Source organism: Adiantum capillus-veneris, chromosome 16, assembly GCF_014529385.1.
Source record: "Adiantum capillus-veneris isolate H3 chromosome 16, ASM1452938v2, whole genome shotgun sequence".
Classification (NCBI taxonomy): Eukaryota; Viridiplantae; Streptophyta; class Polypodiopsida; order Polypodiales; family Pteridaceae; genus Adiantum; species Adiantum capillus-veneris.
In genome coordinates this window covers 89,703,265-89,720,339 of record NC_140946.1, presented here as the reverse complement: position 1 = coordinate 89,720,339, position 17,075 = coordinate 89,703,265, and the positions used below count along the sequence as shown (strand labels likewise).

The window sequence follows — 17,075 nt, the reverse complement described above, 5'->3', positions numbered from 1 at the left end:
GTAAGGATTCTGCTCAAATTGTGGACTCATTCCACTATGAAGTATGGAGCCTGATTTACCCTTGTAATTTTCTGTGGTAAAAGCGCACATTTGTAAGGCTCCCATTATGAGGAGAAGTCATCGTGCGTACAGGTAAATCACTCACCGGAAACCAAAATTTTCACACAGTCAAAAACCAGGGGCAACTTTAGGGGCCTCGGGAGAATATTATGACCGGACGACGGAATATTCCTTTTTGCCAGAATATTATGGCCGGACGGCGGCCGAAAAGTGATCGAAAAACAACCGTCTATTGGCCGGTAGTCAATGGCTGGTGGCTAGTGGTCGGAAGTCAATGGCCGGTGGCCGAATTCAAAAGCGGACTTGTCTTCTCAAGGGCGGCCACACATGGACGGATTGGAGGGTCCGATTTGGACTTATTCACACAAGGGCGGCTACACATGGCTGACTCTCATAAGAGAGGGCAGCCCTTTTGGCCTATAAAAGGAGGTCATTTCTACACACATTTCATAGTGTGAAGTTGTTGCAACAAGGTGAGTGTGAGGTGGTGAGAGTGAAGCAAGACGGGAGCTCTATTAAGGGTTTAATCCCTTTGTAAACTACTTCTTCTTTTGAAGTGCTAAAGCCATTGAGTGGCTGCTTTTCCGTGGACGTAGCCCACATTGGGTGAACCACATATATCGTGTGTACTTTCTCTCTCTCTCTCTCTACTCTATAATCTCTTGTGTGTGAAAGCTATCTCTCTCCATTAAGTAATCTACTCAAATATCTATTTAGCTACGTCTTATTTCCTAACAACTGGTATCAGAGCAAGGTTTGCTCGTAGCTAAATTATCTCAAGGAAAGGATTCCTTGAATTGAGTGGGAGTTATGGCGGAGGAAGGGAAGCTCAAGATTGAGAAGTTCAACGGCAAAAACTACCAACATTGAAAGATGCAGATTGAAGACTATCTCTACCAGAAGGATCTCTATTTGCCACTAGGCGTTCTTGCGAAGAAGCCCGCAACAATGGTAGATGAAGCATGGATTGTCCTTGATCGAAAGGCACTGGGAACAATCCGGTTAAGCTTGGCGTCAACGGTGGCCTTCAATGTTTCGAAGATGAAGACCACGGAGGACTTGATGAAGTCACTTGACGACTTCTACGAGAAACCATCGGCATCCAATAAGGTATTTCTTATGAAGCGCTTGTTCAATCTAAAGATGGCAAAGAATGGTTCAGTTGCAGAACACCTAAATGACTTTAACACAAAAATAAGTCAACTTCGATCGGTGAAAATCAATTTCGATGACGAAGTGCGAGCTCTCCTTATACTATCATCTCTACCGGATAGTTGGGACAGCCTTGTGATGGCTGTAAGTAATTCTATTTCTGGCACAAATACTCTTAAGTTTGATGATGTTGTGGGTGTTCTCCTAAGCGAGGAAATACGAAGGAGAAGCACAGGGGAATCATCAAGTGCTGCACTATTAGTGGAAACAAGAGGAAGGCCTAAGGAGAGGTTCAAAAACCAAAAGGGTAGTGATCGCTCAAGGTGGAGTAAGTCACACACAAAGTCAGTTCTTGAATATTGGAACTGCGGCAAGAAGGGCCACATCAAGAAGGATTGCTGGTCCAAGAAGAAGAAGGAGACACAGTCTCAAGACAACAAGCCAACATTGGAGGCCAATGTGGCAGGTAAAGTAGAGCAAGATGCTCTAATTCTCTCATTAGACAATGTGTCTAATTCCTAGATAGTAGATTCCGGGGCTTCATTCCATGCGACACCACACAAGCAACATTTCCAAGACTACACCAAAGGTAATTTTGGGTATGTATACTTGGGAGATGATGAAGCTTGTGAGATTGTCGGCAAAGGTACAGTTTCTATCAAAACTGCTAATGGAAATGAGTGGAAGCTTAAAGATGTTAGGCATGTTCCTTCTCTTCGCAAAAATTTGATCTCTACAGGACAATTGGATGATGAAGGTCACAACATTGCATTCGGAAACAAAAGGTGGAAGATCTCAAAGGGATCTTTGGTGGTTGCCAAGGGAGAAAAAGTCGGTACACTTTACTTGTGTACTGTTAGCATGCAACCTTCAGCTTGTGCAGCAACTACAGAAGTTGACAGTGCGGTGTGGCACTACCGACTTGGGCATATGAGTGCCAAAGGAATGCAAATCCTTCAAACAAAGAAACTTCTACCAGGTTTGAAAGAAGTGGACTTACAGTTCTGTGAAGATTGTGTTTATTGTAAACAAAAGAGGGTAAAATTTCAAAAATCAGGAAATGAAAGAAAAAATTAAAAACTTGAGTTGGTTCATTCTGATGTTTGGGGTCCTGCAAGTACACCATCACTTGGTGGCTCATTGTACTATGTAACATTCATAGACGATGCGACTAGAAAAACATGGGTTTATGTCATGAAGAATAAATCCGATGTATTTTCCATATTTCAAAGGTGGAAAGCCTTTGTGGAGAATGAAACAGGTACCAAGGTTAAATGCCTCATATCCGACAATGGAGGCGAATATTGCAGCCAAGCTTTTGAAAGCTTTTGTGCTAGCAATGGCATTCGGAGACAAAGGACAACCCCAAGGACATCTCAACAAAATGGGATTTTGGAAAGGATGAACAAGACAATCATGGAGCGAGCACGAAGCATGCGGCTACATGCAGGCCTACCGCTTGAGCTTTGGGCGGAAGCTGTAAGTATGTCTGTGTACTTAATCAATCGATCACCCTCAATGGCATTGGATGGGGAGTTCCAGAAGAGGCATGGACAGGTAAACCGGCAAATTATGCATTTCTCAAAGTGTTTGGGTGTGAGGCTTTCATGCACATAGATAAAAGCCTAAGATCAAAGCTAGATGCAAAGTCCAAAAAGTGTTTCTTCATTGGCTATGGAGAAGGTGACTTTGGGTGTCGCCTATGGAATCCTGAAGATGGTAAAATCTTAAGGAGTAGGGATGTAATTTTTAATGAACAAAATATGTACAAAGAATACTTGGAAAGAAACAAACAAAAGAAACAGGTAATGAGTACATGGAGCTTGAGGACGGTGAAGACTCAAGGACTCCAAACGGTGACAATGTGCAACAACGTCAACCAAATGAGGAGCCTCAACCTATTCCCCGAAGATCTACAAGAGCAAGTAGACCTCCAGAAAGGTTTGTTCCTTCCTTCAACCATCTCTTGATCTCAGATTCTGGAGAGTCGGAATCATACGAAGAAGCTATGCAACATGAATCCAAAGAAGAATGGACGAAGAGCATGCAAGTGGAGCTGGACTCACTACATCGCAACCAAACATGGGAATTGGTTGAGTTGTCTAAAGGTAAGCGGGCACTTCAAAACAAATGGGTGTACAAGGTGAAGGAAGAAGAAGGTGGGAAGAAAAGGTACAAGTCTAGGCTTGTGGTAAAAGGGTTTTCTCAAAAGAAAGGTATTGACTTCAATGAAATATTTTCTCCTGTTGTAAAAATGAACTCAATTAGGCTTGTCTTAAGCCTTGTGGCTGCTCATGATCTAAATCTCGAGCAAATGGATGTAAATACGGCATTCCCTCACGGTGACTTAGAGGAGGAAATCTACATGCTTCAACCAAAGGGGTATGAAGTAAAAGGTAAGGAGAAAATGGTTTGCAGATTAAAGAAGAGCTTGCATGGTTTAAAGCAAGCATCAAGACAATGGTACTTGAAGTTTGATCGATGGATGTTGGATCATGGATTCACAAGATGCAACTCGGATCACTGCGTCTACACGAAGAATTTGGGAGATGAAAAATTCATCATCCTAATGTTGTATGTTGATGACATATTAATTGCAAGTGCTAACATGCAGGACATCAAAGACCTAAAAGAGGAGTTGTCTAAATCTCTTTCAATGAAAGATTTAGGTGTTGCAAAGAGGATACTTGGTATGAAAATATCAAGGGACAGGACGAAGAAGACAATAAAGCTATCTCAAGAAGGTACTAGAAAGGTTTGCAATGCAAAATGCAAAACCAGTTTCTACACCTTTGGTTGGTCATTTTAAACTAACGAAGGATATGTGTCCAAAGACAGAAGAGGAGATAGCCTATATGTCTAAAGTTCCATATGCTGCAGCGGTAGGTTCTCTAATGTATGCTATGGTCTGGACAAGGCCAGACATTGCACATGCAGTGGGAGTTGTGAGTAGGTTCATGGACAACCCAGGTAAAGAGCATTGGCAAGCTGTGAAGTGGATACTTAGGTATCTAAAAGGGACAACAACAAATGCTTTGTATTTTGGAGGAACTGATATTTTTCTAGGAGGGTATGCTGATGCAGATATGGCAGGTGACAAAGATACTCGAAAGAGCACTACTGGCTATGTGTTCACGGTTGGAGGCACAGCAGTAAGTTGGGCTTCAAAGATGCAGAAAGTGGTTTCACTTTCTACCACGGAAGCAGAGTATGTAGCAATGACGGAGGCAAGCAAAGAAATTATGTGGCTTCACAGATTCTTAGAAGAGCTTGGATTCAAACAAGACAATTGTGTCTTGTACAGTGATAGCCAAAGCGCTATCCATCTTGTGAAGAACTCAGCCTTTCATTCAAGGACAAAGCACATTGAGGTGAGATATCACTTCATACGCACTCTTTTGGAAGAGGGACAGCTAAAGATAGAAAAGGTGCATACAAGTGAAAATCCTGCAGACATGTTTACAAAGGTGGTCAACAAGGAGAAGTTGAGCTTTTGCTCATCTTCAATCGGCATTCAAGGATAAGAAGCCAGAATGGAAAGCAGTCACAGGTTTGGTTTGGAGATCAGTCTCCAAGTGGGAGATTGTTAAGTATGGAGCCTGATTTACCCTTGTAATTTTCTGTGGTAAAAGCGCACATTTGTAAGGCTCCCATTATGAGGAGAAGCCATCGTGCGTAAAGGTAAATCACTCACTGGAAACCAAAATTTTCACACAGTAAAAAACCATGGGAAACTTTAGGGGCCTCGGGGGAATATTATGGCCGGACGGCGGCCGGAAAGTGGTCGGAAAACAACCGTCGGTTGGCCGGTAGTCGGAAGTCAATGGCCGGTGGTCGAATTCAAAAGCGGACTTGTCTTCTCAAGGGCGGCCACACATGGGCAGATTGGAGGGTCCGATTTGGACTTATTCACACAAGGGCGGCTACACATGGCTGCCTCTCATAAGAGAGGGCAGCCCTTTTGGCCTATAAAAGGAGGCCATTTCTACACACATTTCATAGTGTGAAGTTGATGCAACAAGGTGAGTGTGAGGTGGTGAGAGTGAAGCAAGGCGTGAGCTCTATTAAGGGTTTAATCCCTTTGTAAACTACTTCTTCTTTTGAAGTGCTAAAGCCATTGAGTGGCTGCTTTCCCGTGGACGTAGCCCACATTGGGTGAACCACGTATATCGTGTGTACTCTCTCTCTCTCTCTCTCTCTCTCTCTCTCTCTACTCTATAATCTCTTGTGTGTGAAATCTATCTCTCTCTATTAAGTAATCTACTCAAATATCTATTTAACTACGTCTTATTTCCTAACATCCACTAAAGCATGGTTTACACTTCCGCTATAACATCAGCCACTCTTTTCAGAAAAAATTTGAGAGGGGCTAGTATAATTGCTTGTGATCGTTGTCTGACTACAATGGCGAGCAATTTATGCGCACAAGGTGCTGGCAATACAGATGATTCTTTCTGTGGATAGCAAGTAGGCATGACCTTTCTATCACGTAAATACTTCATGGACCGACATGAATAGACAAAGAGAGCCTTAAAGTAGGTAATCCCTCATTACAAACCCAAGAAAATCTAGTCTGACTATTTCCTATTGTGTGTTAGGAATCATTCTCTCATGTTTGTGGAGAGATATGATCTTTTTTAGATTCAATTGTAAATAATATTCCACATATGAGACAATATATGCTTAGTTGTAGCACTGATTGTGTCTCTTCGAGTAAGGGGCATGATCCAGCTAATGTACAATCACTCCATTAGTGTTGAGGATCACAGTATGGTCTCATCCCAGTTGCACTTTCAAGTAAAGAAGTCCACAAGCTTCCATGATGTAGTGGACAGGTTCTTCTAAGGGAGCTAGAGCTTTGCATGGTTTGCAGCAAAAAGCTTTGGTGCATGCTCCATGAAGAGCTTGCTGACCTTAGGATATATTGATATATTTTAGTTTGACTGTTGGGAGGTGCCACAACAACTTGGTTGCGGTAGCCATGGAGTTCTTAACAAGAGCCATGGAGAGCATTGTAAGCTTGGGATTATATTTTGGTGCGAGGAGATGTGAAACTCTAGATGGTATAGCCATGGGGATCTTTTTTGTTGTCCCTTTGTGTACATTATGGACATTAACGAGAGTAGGAGGCAAAAACCATGGAAGGGTTGGTTTCAGAAGCCAGTGAGAGCTTGATGGAGGGTTGTATAAAATGGGAGACGAGAGAACATGAGAAGCTTGATTGCAACAACCACGGAGAGCTTGATGGGAGTGGTTCTAGGCAGGTGCAATGGTTGTTACTATAGAAATAGAATGCCTAAAAAATGGGTTTCCAAAGATAGAAGTGTTTTCCACTAGAATATATCATGGAAACTTACATTTGAGCTTTAGCATTTTATTGAAACTCCATGGATTTCATTTCAATTACAATTTGGGTGTCATTAGGGTAGAGGAGCCAGTAGGGGGACGGGTAACTTGGGGAGCTTTAATCTCCCTCCTCCGAATTCAATTTTTTGCGCTGAGTAGCTCAATTTAATCGCCTTTTCATAAGCTTTCAGGAAAAATAATTTGGGATTGGTCGGGTTTGAAAATCGATAGTCGTGGTGCGATTTCCAGAATGAAGTGTATCAAAAATCGGCATGAATAAGAACACCAATGGGGGCCAAAAGAGGTGAAATGTAGCTACTATGTCTTGAACCCACACCCTGGCCAAAAAGAAAGCTTTCTCTCTAACAAACTAGCCATTTCAACTCCACTCTTGTGTTTCTTTTGGTCCCCAGATATATTAAAATTAGAGGTTCATGTGTCTTTTCTCTGGGGCGTTCCACAACTGGCCCCTCTACCCTAAGCATACGTGCAAAATTTTGAGCGAAGAAACTTCTCAAAATTCTTCGCCTTTTTGTAATTTGTAAATTTCAACTTTTACAGGACTGACGCAGGATGTATGAGAGGAGAGCAAGATGAACTCTCTCTCGGGTTTCGCGCGCTCCTTGATCCGAAGCTATTCTGAGCCACAAGCATTACGGAAAGGGAGAGTGATTGCAACATGGGACTTGGAGAGGCTCCATCGCCTTTGCTTACTCCTCTGCAACGCCATTGGGCACATGCGATTCAGGGCGACCTTGAAAGCAGGGTTCCACGGAGGAGGAAAGCACCCACTTGGAGGCGACCACAAAGAGCAGAAAATCAACCAACAGCAGGGCTGCAAGCAGCCAATAGAAGTAGTCCAGGTGCCCTTCATTCAAGTCTTTGGGGATCCAAAAGGTGAAGGATGTCACAAGGAAGGAGCTGAGGTAGTTGCCCAAGGCAAAGCCTGAGAGAGACATTGCAGTTGCAAGGCTGCGCATGCCCTGTGGTGCATACATATAGTTGAATTCCATGTGCCCGCATGTGTAAAGTACAGTGGTCAAGCCCTCTAACATATACTGAGGTGCAAGCCAAAATATGCTCATGGGCACTGCCATCCCATCATCTGCCTTTGCAGCATGCACAATTCGTAGTCTATGTGCCTCTACAATCGCTGCTATGGAGAACATTGCTATGGCCACCACAAGGCCTGCTCCCATTCTTCCTATTGATAAAATCTCTCTGTTGTGCCTTTTAGCATACGGCTCTACCAGCATTGTATATACAGGGGCACCCACGACTACCATAGCCAAACTGAATAAGCCCATTGATGCAGGTGGGAACTTTATGTCGCCCCACACATGTTTCTCCATTGTATCCCCTTGGAGGACAAACAGAGTGCCTTTCTGTACCACCACTGATGCTACTAAGATGCCACACACCCAAAACGGGAGTAGGCGAACGATACTCGTCACTGCCTTTACCTGCTCCACTGTACATTCATGATGTTTCTTTGAGGGTGCCGCTTTGTCCAGACATCTGCAAAGCCCATAATTAAGCACTGTCAGCCCATGATTCAATTGATGTACATGTTTCACACAATGATTTATTTAAAGGCTTGAAAGAAGATCATATTGTGGGCTCTTTGTCGACATGGAAGCCCTTGAAGAGATGGTCAAAACAGGATTCATTATGATACCTTGCTGTTGCACACAGCTGCTGCTTTGCATGCAAACAGATATGTAATTCACCTGATGCCGGTAGTTCTTTGACAAAAGTTGACTGCCGATGATTTTGCAGGGACTACTTTACTCCATTTATGATTGCGCATGGCAGCACAGAGTACTTGAGCGATGCTGAAGAAGGGGTTTTCGCCTGGCATGTGCTGCCTCATTGTCGGCGTCCCCGCAAGCAACATTAGCAGACTGAGAATGCCGCTTCCTGCAGAAAGCAAAAACCCAAGTCTCCATTGCTCTTCGTTTTCTATATATGATATAACACTTGTAGAGAACATATATCCCATGCTAGAAGCAGCTATGCTCATGCTGATAAAACTTGATGTTTGCTTTGGTGAATCAAATTGGTCGGCTCCAAGCGACACTGCATTGGGGGCTAATGAAGCAGTTCCCACCCCCATTGTGTATAGTGCTGTATAGAGCAGTATCACATGAAGAGATGATGGCAGAGTTTCGGCAGTTATGATCGTGCCCATCACACTGAACATAACAAGGCCCTGAAACTCCAACGAGAAAGTGGGGAATTATGAGGCGGTTGATTGCGTTTTCTTTGCAACAGAATAGAACAAAAAATTAGGAAGATGCAACCTTTTTCTGGCAAGGGATAAGTCAAGCTATAACCTATATATACAGGTTTGCGGGACAGTGGTTATTGCAAGAGGCTTTCTTCCTAGCATTAAGCATGCATGCCGCCCTTGCAGGGTGCGTGGACAAGCAGCAGCAGCCTTGAGTCTGTATCGAAGCATGTAATGTTTTAAAAGTTAAAAAACAAGGCGTGTGCAATGCTGTTAAGGTTTGGGCACTTGCGCTTTAAGGTTAAACAGAAAATGATTGTGTGTGCATTTGCATGCTGGCGTATTTGTCGTACGACGTGTGTTTGGGTTTCATTGAATTATTTCAACTGATTTACGACAAATTTACAGACCAGTAATGCAAGATGATATGTTTGGAAGTGTCGCATACTGACCATGACAAGAAGAACTTGGCAGAAGATGGAAGTCCAAAGGCGCCCCCAATAGGCATCACCAACAGCGCCGCCAAGGATAGAGGTTAGGAAAGTGGTGCCAATCCAATTTGTGATAACATTGGCTGCTGATGCATTACTTTGCTGCATCTTTCTAACAAGAAAGATCACCAAGTTGACTGTACAGCCAGAGATGGCCACAGATTGAAGACAGTGTGAACCTGCAAAGGCATTTTGGTGGATTCAGAGAAAGGTAATTCATTTGTTCTTAATGATGCAAACTTGCTGACATGCATAGAAGACCTTTGAGTAGAAGTTTGAGAAGGGCTCTATATTGACTATATAAAGAAGCACATTCATGGCATAGTTTTTTCCAAACATGTCCATACAGCAAACACACACGGCTATGGACGTATGACTCGAGTATGTTTCAACCCTTGAACTTGAAACATAAGTGACCTTAATCTTACTTGGAAAAATACAAACAATTGTACATGGTAAGCACTCATTTACAGAAAGTTAAATCATGTGATTTTAATGATGCAAATTTGCTGACATGAATAGAAGACATTCTGTTAAAGTTTGAGAAGGGCTCTATAATGCCTTTATAGGAGAAGCACGTCCAGGGCGTAGGTTTTTCCATATGTTTTCATACAGCAAACACATGCAGGTATGGAGATATGATTCAACCCTTGGAACTTGAAAACACATGCATGACCCTAAATCTTATTTGGAAAAACACAAACAATTATACATGGCAAGCGCTCATAGCACCATAAAATTACAGTACTTTTCACATCTAACTTTTGTCTTGAAACTACTATGAATTCTCGGAGAGTGCACTTACAAGAAACCATCTATATCACGTGTGTTCAAATGATATTAAAGTACTCCTATACTTACATTTTATGCGGTGATTAAATGACCCCTTTTTTTGGCTAAACTTACGGGTTTTTAATTAGAAAGCCTCATAATTTAAAACAAAATATATAATATGAATTAAAATACCTTTCCTTTTGAACACATGTTTTATTTTTTTCAAGTACACCTTCGGAGTATGAATGTAATTATCATTATTACTTGGATCAATCTCATAGCTTGAATTTTTCTTGCCAAATTTGGCCAAGTATGATATCATTTTTCATACGGCTATGAAAACAATTTTCTATACGATTACTGTTGCAACTATGATTCAGGGTACCATGATGAGTGCTTTATTACACTGTACCTGTAGTGAATGTTTACAACAAGAAATGGATGAAGATTGGTGTTAGGTTCTATGAGCCATGGTGTTGTGTGTCACCTTGTGATGCATTCTAAACAATGTGGTGTGGATGTCTTTAAGGAAAACATAATCAGGCTCATTGTTGCTAACAACTCTTGTTACAATCTCTTTTGAGAGGCGATGAACGAGATTTACACTACCTAGTCAAGGTATATGAAGTATGCCTACATAATTTTTATCAGCTGAGTTAGGCTCAGGCTGTTTAATTCACAGGTTTGCTTTTGGCATTCTTGTAAGTTTGTTTACCCCTGCTATTACTTTGAAAGAGTCCTATAATCCTACTAGCCTCCGATCTCGAGGAGTTATCAACTCGTTCGCCAAGACTCCTCGGACTCTTTCATGGAAGAAAGGATACCTATGTTCACTTTGGTTCTTGCTCTTATACACTTGGAATGAAACCTCCTCTTGTGTGAGGCGACTTGTAGTGCTTACTATCACGGCTCCCCTAGTACGCCCACAATCATTGGGTGTGACTCAACCCTTAATTATATCGGTAAAGACAATTTCCAATGGCGATAGAAAAGGACATATAGACCATGTCGCTAAGGGGGAGCGTTTGGTGAAGTTGTGTAGATTATGAGCTAGTTCACATGCAGGTCGGGGGTTCGCAACTGGTTGCCCAATTTGCGAACTTTTCACGCAACCTGGCATCCATGTGAACAATACCTATCAACAATGGACACAAGAAAACTCATCGGATGAAAGTGGATGTTCCTACCGTGTGTAAGAACAAGCCATTGGGAAGAAGTATGAAAGCTCGTTCATCTTTAGTGTTGGAGAGGGGTCCCACAATTGGGGCTTGAGGACTTAAAGAAATCATGTAGGTTTTAGAAGGATGGGGTCTTGACTTTGTAACCTACAAATCCGGTGAGATAGGATTGAGTCCGCTCGCGAGAGAGAGAGAGAGAGAGAGAGAGAGAGAGAGAGAGAGAGGGCCGTCGGCCACACAAGTGGATTTTAGAGGGTACAATTCTGAGAGTGCTTCCACGTGGTGAGTTGTAAAATTGACAAATCTTTGATGTACTTGCTTTTCCATGTGCACACTCTTTTGGGAAGGAATCTTGGAATGGATATGCCTAACTTTTCAAACTTTTACTATTTTCCAAAGAGTTTTGTAAATTGACAAAGCCTCCCCTAATTTAATCAAGTTTGCAAACTCACAATGTGAAAGCCTTATAAGGCAAGACACCATTTTAGGAGCCTTACGTGTTTTTGACATGAGCAGGCGCTACGATTTTTGGAAAAAAAATGCGTAGAGAAGCAAGTGGCGTCGTGAAGGTCTCGATTGCAGGCTATAGCACAGAAGGGAGGGTATCTCAATTGCAACATGTGGAGGAGAGAAGGGGGGCATATACGAATGCAACATGCGGAGCAGACGAGCAAATGTGAAAGCAAGGTTTGTTTTTTTTAAAGTTAAACGACAGGCCTTATGAAGCAGGTCAGCTGGACGTTGAAGTGGTTACAGCAGTAGCAGTAGGGAGTTTGTTGGTTTGGTGGCGGTTCAAAAACAGTAAAACCCTTTTGTGAAGGTAGTGAAGCATTCACTTAAGAGGAGCGAAGGAATCTGAGAGAGCATCTCAGGCAGTAATGAATAAAATAAAAGTGGAGCGAGGTACCTACGTGGCCAAAACATTTTTTTTCATTTGTTTTGATCAGAATCTAACAAGATCCTTAGTTTGCATTCAAGGAAAAGATGTATTCCCCCACGAACTAAAGGCATAGGAAAAGTTCAAATTGAATACTTGGGTGGTGGAGAACTGGGACCATGGCACGTGGATGAGAATGAGAGAGAGAGAGAGAGAGAGAGAGAGAGAGAGAGAGAGCGCGCAAAGGCAGTTTTGAAAAAAATCGCAAAGCCTCAATTAGATTTGAGCTTGCCTTTAAGAAAACCTGGAAATTAAGAGAAGTTTTACTGCCCTTATTTTCTTCGGTTAGGGAAAATGTATTTTTTTAAACCTATGTAAGCAAGGGCATGACGTGTGGAGGACACAGGCAGAAGCATGTGGCGTATGTCAAGGCGAACGCACAGGACCTTTTTGACTATGATGTTGCGGCTGCATGATAGGGAGGCAGAGATGAAAGTGGGGTGGGGTCTATGCTTGGGCGGGAACATGCAAGAAAGGGCGTCATGTGTGGATCATGTCTGCATGAAGACGAATCGTAGCAGGGCAATGGACGGCCGGTTGTGCACAGAGCAAGGGAGCAGATAGAGCGACTGTGGAGGGTTGTTGGGTGATTGCAATCATGGACAGCACAACAGGGCAGCTTGAGGCGATTCTGTATGGGAGAGGAAGTCGAGTGCCCTGTTTGTGTCTATGTCTCGCCACTGCAATAGAATCGTCTTTAGGTGTGTGTTCTCTCATTGAATAGGAGAACGCATGAAGGAGATGGCGAGCTAGCATTGCATGCAGACCGAACTGGTGCTCCTTGAGGTCGAGGCACAAAGATGGAGGCGAGAAGGCATCGAGCTAGAGGAATCACTACGCCCAAGCAATGGAGGATACAAACGTTGTGTGAGAACCGGGGATAGAGGCACTTTTGCTTTTGAAACTGTTAAGACATATGCTTAACATATGGAATCTTACAAACTAATTAATTAATGAAAGTGTAATCTTCACCTTCTTTAACTTACCTTCAGCTTCTTTGAGCAAAGTTTCGACTTGTCCTTGATGCCATACTCTTTTTTTATATAAATTTGGCCATACTCATAATTGTGAGTTGAGAGAATTTATAGTAACTTGAAAAGAATACAATTGCCCTCAAACACTACATGTGCCTTGGGGGTGCTAGGGTTCCACATAGGTTTGTACACAAACAATGAGAATACCAAACAAGCGGTGATAAACCTATCTTGTTGAGTGTTCCAAGACGCGCAACACATGAATCCATTCTTCATCCTTGTCCGTTGACCCTCTTCTTGCTCCAACACCATGGATGAGTTCAGTGCTCATACGCACAATATCATCAAAACGAGCTACAACAAGTTTAGCCTCAAATACTCGAAGGTTTCTAGACTTTTAGACCTGGTTCAGGTAGCAAAATCTAGTAATTTTGGTGCACACCAAAACGGCATGGCTTTGGAATCCACGCCCTCCCAAGATCAAGTCATCAGTAAAAAGATTATCTTCCCAAGTCCTATGTACCCATTTGCAAACCTTAGCGGTCAGTCCCCGTGAAGTAGGACATTTCACGAATGGATGAAGGGGATCTTTAGAGGCTGCCTGCAATCAAAGCAGGTGTCATAGCAGAGCCCTCTAGCGCGCACTTTAATCCCAGTAGGCAAGGCTTCCTAAAGGACCTTCCAGATGGATACCTTCATGTATTTACGCCATTTAGTCTCCCAAATGGCCTTAACACTTTTTTCAACGCTCTTCTGACTTTTCTTTCAGATTCTAGTGAGGGTCGAATCAATCCGCTTTGTTATATCGGCACATTATAGGTACTTTGGGTCTTGGGAAGCGAGAACCCTTTGTCTTTCGGCCAATGCCAAGCTCTCCAATCAATTTCTGATTCATTGATAGGAGGATGCAAGCACTTCCAAGAGTCTACAGATCAGAAGCTTTTCATACATACCCAAGTTATGTTGCATCACTACGAGCTCCAGATCCTTCCAATAGAAGCTTCTATCATCCCAAAGATGAGAAAGTTTAGAGATTCCTTTGTTGTTTACCAAATGTGCAACTTCCCTCCAAAAGGGGTCTAAGGAACCCCTTCCAAGTTTGAAGACCTAGGGAGACCAATTGAGAGAGGAATCCCTACAATATCTGAAATTCTCTCCCCATTCCAAGGTTGAAGCTACTTCGTTATGCTTTCGTGCTAGCTCTCGTATACTTGTGAGGCAAGCTTGGCTTCGTTTATCATATCCCAGACCATAATAGGCCATTCCTCTTTTTGGTCCGTCATGAGACAACCAGTTTGGCATACATAGCTTCTGCATGCACCATGGGGTCAATAATCCACTTGAGGTGGGCATTTTGATGCCATAATCTTAAAGAGTTGAAGAATAGCTTGAATATGGTAATAGTAACTTTTTATTAAAAAAAAAGGAAAAGACCTCCTCAAAACCTCATTATCGGTGAATTGTTGTAATATTCGGCGTCAATTTAACTTTTTACTAAAGTTTGGGAATAAAAATAAAAAGTCCTGGTGAAGAGCAAGAAAGCAGAAAAAAACCCCTCATAAATGTTGAGAAACTAGTGTATCTTAATTTGACAAATTTGCATGTTAGAAAAATCATAAAAGGGATTCGTGAATGAATCTAGAAAAGGTTTTACTCAAAAACTACTTTTGGGCTTGAAATTTTGCCATAAGGGCACCAAAATCACGGAGAAGCACCAATTCATTCATTGTATAGAAGAGAATTCTTCTCCATACCGTTCAAGAGGTGATCAAGACATATGTATCTTCAACCATCAAACGTAAAGTTGTGGGACGCTATGGCTCGGTGTGAGCATGGCAGTAGAAGGTCTGTTGGGATAGTTTTTTGCGACGTTAAAACTCTCTTCTTTTCGGGTGTGTGTGTGGGTGTGCGCTAATAAGAAGAGGAAAATGTTCTATCAACCAAGTGTGGTAGTCTTGAGTTCAACTCTCCTTCTAGGATAGATCTTAAAGGTCTCTTGGGATGGTTTCCTACAACATTAAAATTCTCTTGTTCTTCATCTTCTCCTTCTCACTCGCATTATGCTACTAGTGGCTCGTCTTTACTATATTCAATTTCTTCAGCAGATTCCCTTGAATCCAGTACTTTCCTCCTAAGGAGGACCTCATCTAAAATGGGAGCGCTGAAGTTTTGAACCTGAGATAGTGGGCGATTTGACTCTTCAAGAGCTGGTCTAACCAGGTGCCTTTGCGCTCGACGTTGCAGTAAGTGCGGACTAGTTTTTTTTTTTTTTTTAAGTCATGGGTTCCTTGCCTTGCGTGATCCCCGCCTCCGCTCTTGCTTCGTCGCTGCCTCCTGCTTCGTTGCAGCCCCCCCCCCCCCCCCCCCCGCTCTTTCCATTTCTTTTCCTTTTAGTTCGTGCGCAGCATCGTGCTCAAGCTCGCAAGCACCCCTTCTCTTTCAGTTATGTTTCCAGTGGGGATCTTTGACGATTCTTCTTAATAAAAATTTTAAAATGATTGGGTACCACATACTACGAGTTTTGAAAAAAAATTACAACAAAGAAAGGGAATGGAGGCCTGTTGGTTTCCTTGAATGTGGATATCTCCCTTATTTGGACGTGAGACTTGACACCCTCTCTCTCTCTTATGGTGCGCACATGCATGCGTTCAGAGCTGCGTTCGGCCAAAAAGCGCCTTCCACATCAGCTGGTCCCGCCACGCACCTGTCCTCAGAAACCGGATGGCGAACGTCGTCATCGTAATGGAGCACCCCCCCTTCATAACGATCTGCAACGTTCACAAAACGTTGGCAACGCGGGAAGACGACTGCGCTACTTGCAGACCTGCAAAAGCTGCATGCTACAAGGCGGGAAGCTGACTGAACTGCCTACAGACCTGCAATGCTGAGCTCAACATAAAATCAGCGATCTATGGATTGAATGAACGCTATGCATGTGCGCATTACATAGTCGGCCAGCACCCGTTCAAGATTGAATGACCGGGAGGGTGAACGGTGCATGTGCGCTTTACATCTCTCTCTTAATGAAAACATGGGGTGGTCAACTTCTCAGTTCTTGACGTGGAGGTCAATCCCCCGGCACACTCATCGGTCACCGGCCTATGCAAAGCAGATCTTGTGGCCCTCTCTCTCTCTCTCTCTCTCTCACTCAAAACTGGAAAATTGAAAATATGATTTTCTTTAACATCGAAAATGCACAAGAAGAAGAAAGACCTAGCAAAAAGGAAGCGGCGCGCCAGCCACCGTAGTCATGCAGCAGAGAAGACGAGATCGGCTTGCCCAGCCAGTCCAAGAGAGGGCCCTGCTCGTTTCTCTCTTCTTTTTCGTCATCAGCAACCACAGCAATAATCTTCTCCGCCAGAAGAGGCTCAAAGAGCTCCGGCGCGTTCTCTCCTTCCATTCTTGAGAGAGAGAGAGAGAGAGAGAGAGAGAGAGAGAGAGAGGAAGAAGAAGAAATGGAAGAAGCTGAAGAAGAGACGTCGTAGGAACAATAATAAGCAACCTCAAAAAGAGAGAGAGAGAGAGAGAGAGAGAGTGTGTCGCTTTATATGGTCGCTGCTCGTGCACGCTCCCGCTCGCTTGAGTTTGAAGGGAAAAGGAGTGGATGCCTTCTTAGTGTATCCCTTGCACGCCCCTCCGAGCATGCATCAAAGCACTACCGCCCAAATCATGATGTTTCCCAACCGCAATCAAAACAACAGGAGCCCGTTTTCACTTACATCGGCTCTTGCAAATCAGCCTTTAGAGCAGGCCTGAAAATGGGAGGCCACCCTTGAGTTTCTTTCAGAAGGCCAAAATCAAAGTTGGCCTTCGAGATGAAACCCAACAATCAATGCAACCCTTCAATTGCAATCCTAAAGTCCATGTGAGACTTCCCATCAAAACTACCGAGTACTCTTAAGCTTCACAATGCATTCTAAGAGTAGCATCAAC

General features: G+C 43.1%; 1 protein-coding gene across 1 annotated transcript; it reads right to left on the bottom strand.

The window, feature by feature from the left end:
* Positions 1-5,671: 5,671 nt before the first annotated feature.
* Positions 5,672-16,656, bottom strand: LOC147439423 (protein NRT1/ PTR FAMILY 8.2-like). Its single transcript, XM_086485283.1, has 4 exons — positions 16,356-16,656; positions 9,241-9,458; positions 8,289-8,770; positions 5,672-8,076 (listed from the first exon to the last, which is right to left on the bottom strand). Exons 1-4 carry the CDS (start codon positions 16,540-16,542, stop codon positions 7,269-7,271), a joined length of 1,695 nt encoding a protein of 564 aa, XP_086341409.1. The 5' UTR covers positions 16,543-16,656; the 3' UTR covers positions 5,672-7,268.
* Positions 16,657-17,075: the final 419 nt, after the last annotated feature.

Coding starts and splice junctions, on each gene's coding strand:
- LOC147439423 (XM_086485283.1), bottom strand. CDS start 16,542: ATGGAAGGAGAGAACGCGCCGGAGCTCTTTGAGCCTCTTCTGGCGGAG. Junction 8,771..9,240: donor GCCAAGTTCTTCTTGTCATG/GTCAGTATGCGA, acceptor TTGGAGTTTCAG/GGCCTTGTTATGTTCAGTGT. Junction 8,077..8,288: donor CAAAGAACTACCGGCATCAG/GTGAATTACATA, acceptor TGGGCTTTGCAG/ATGTCTGGACAAAGCGGCAC.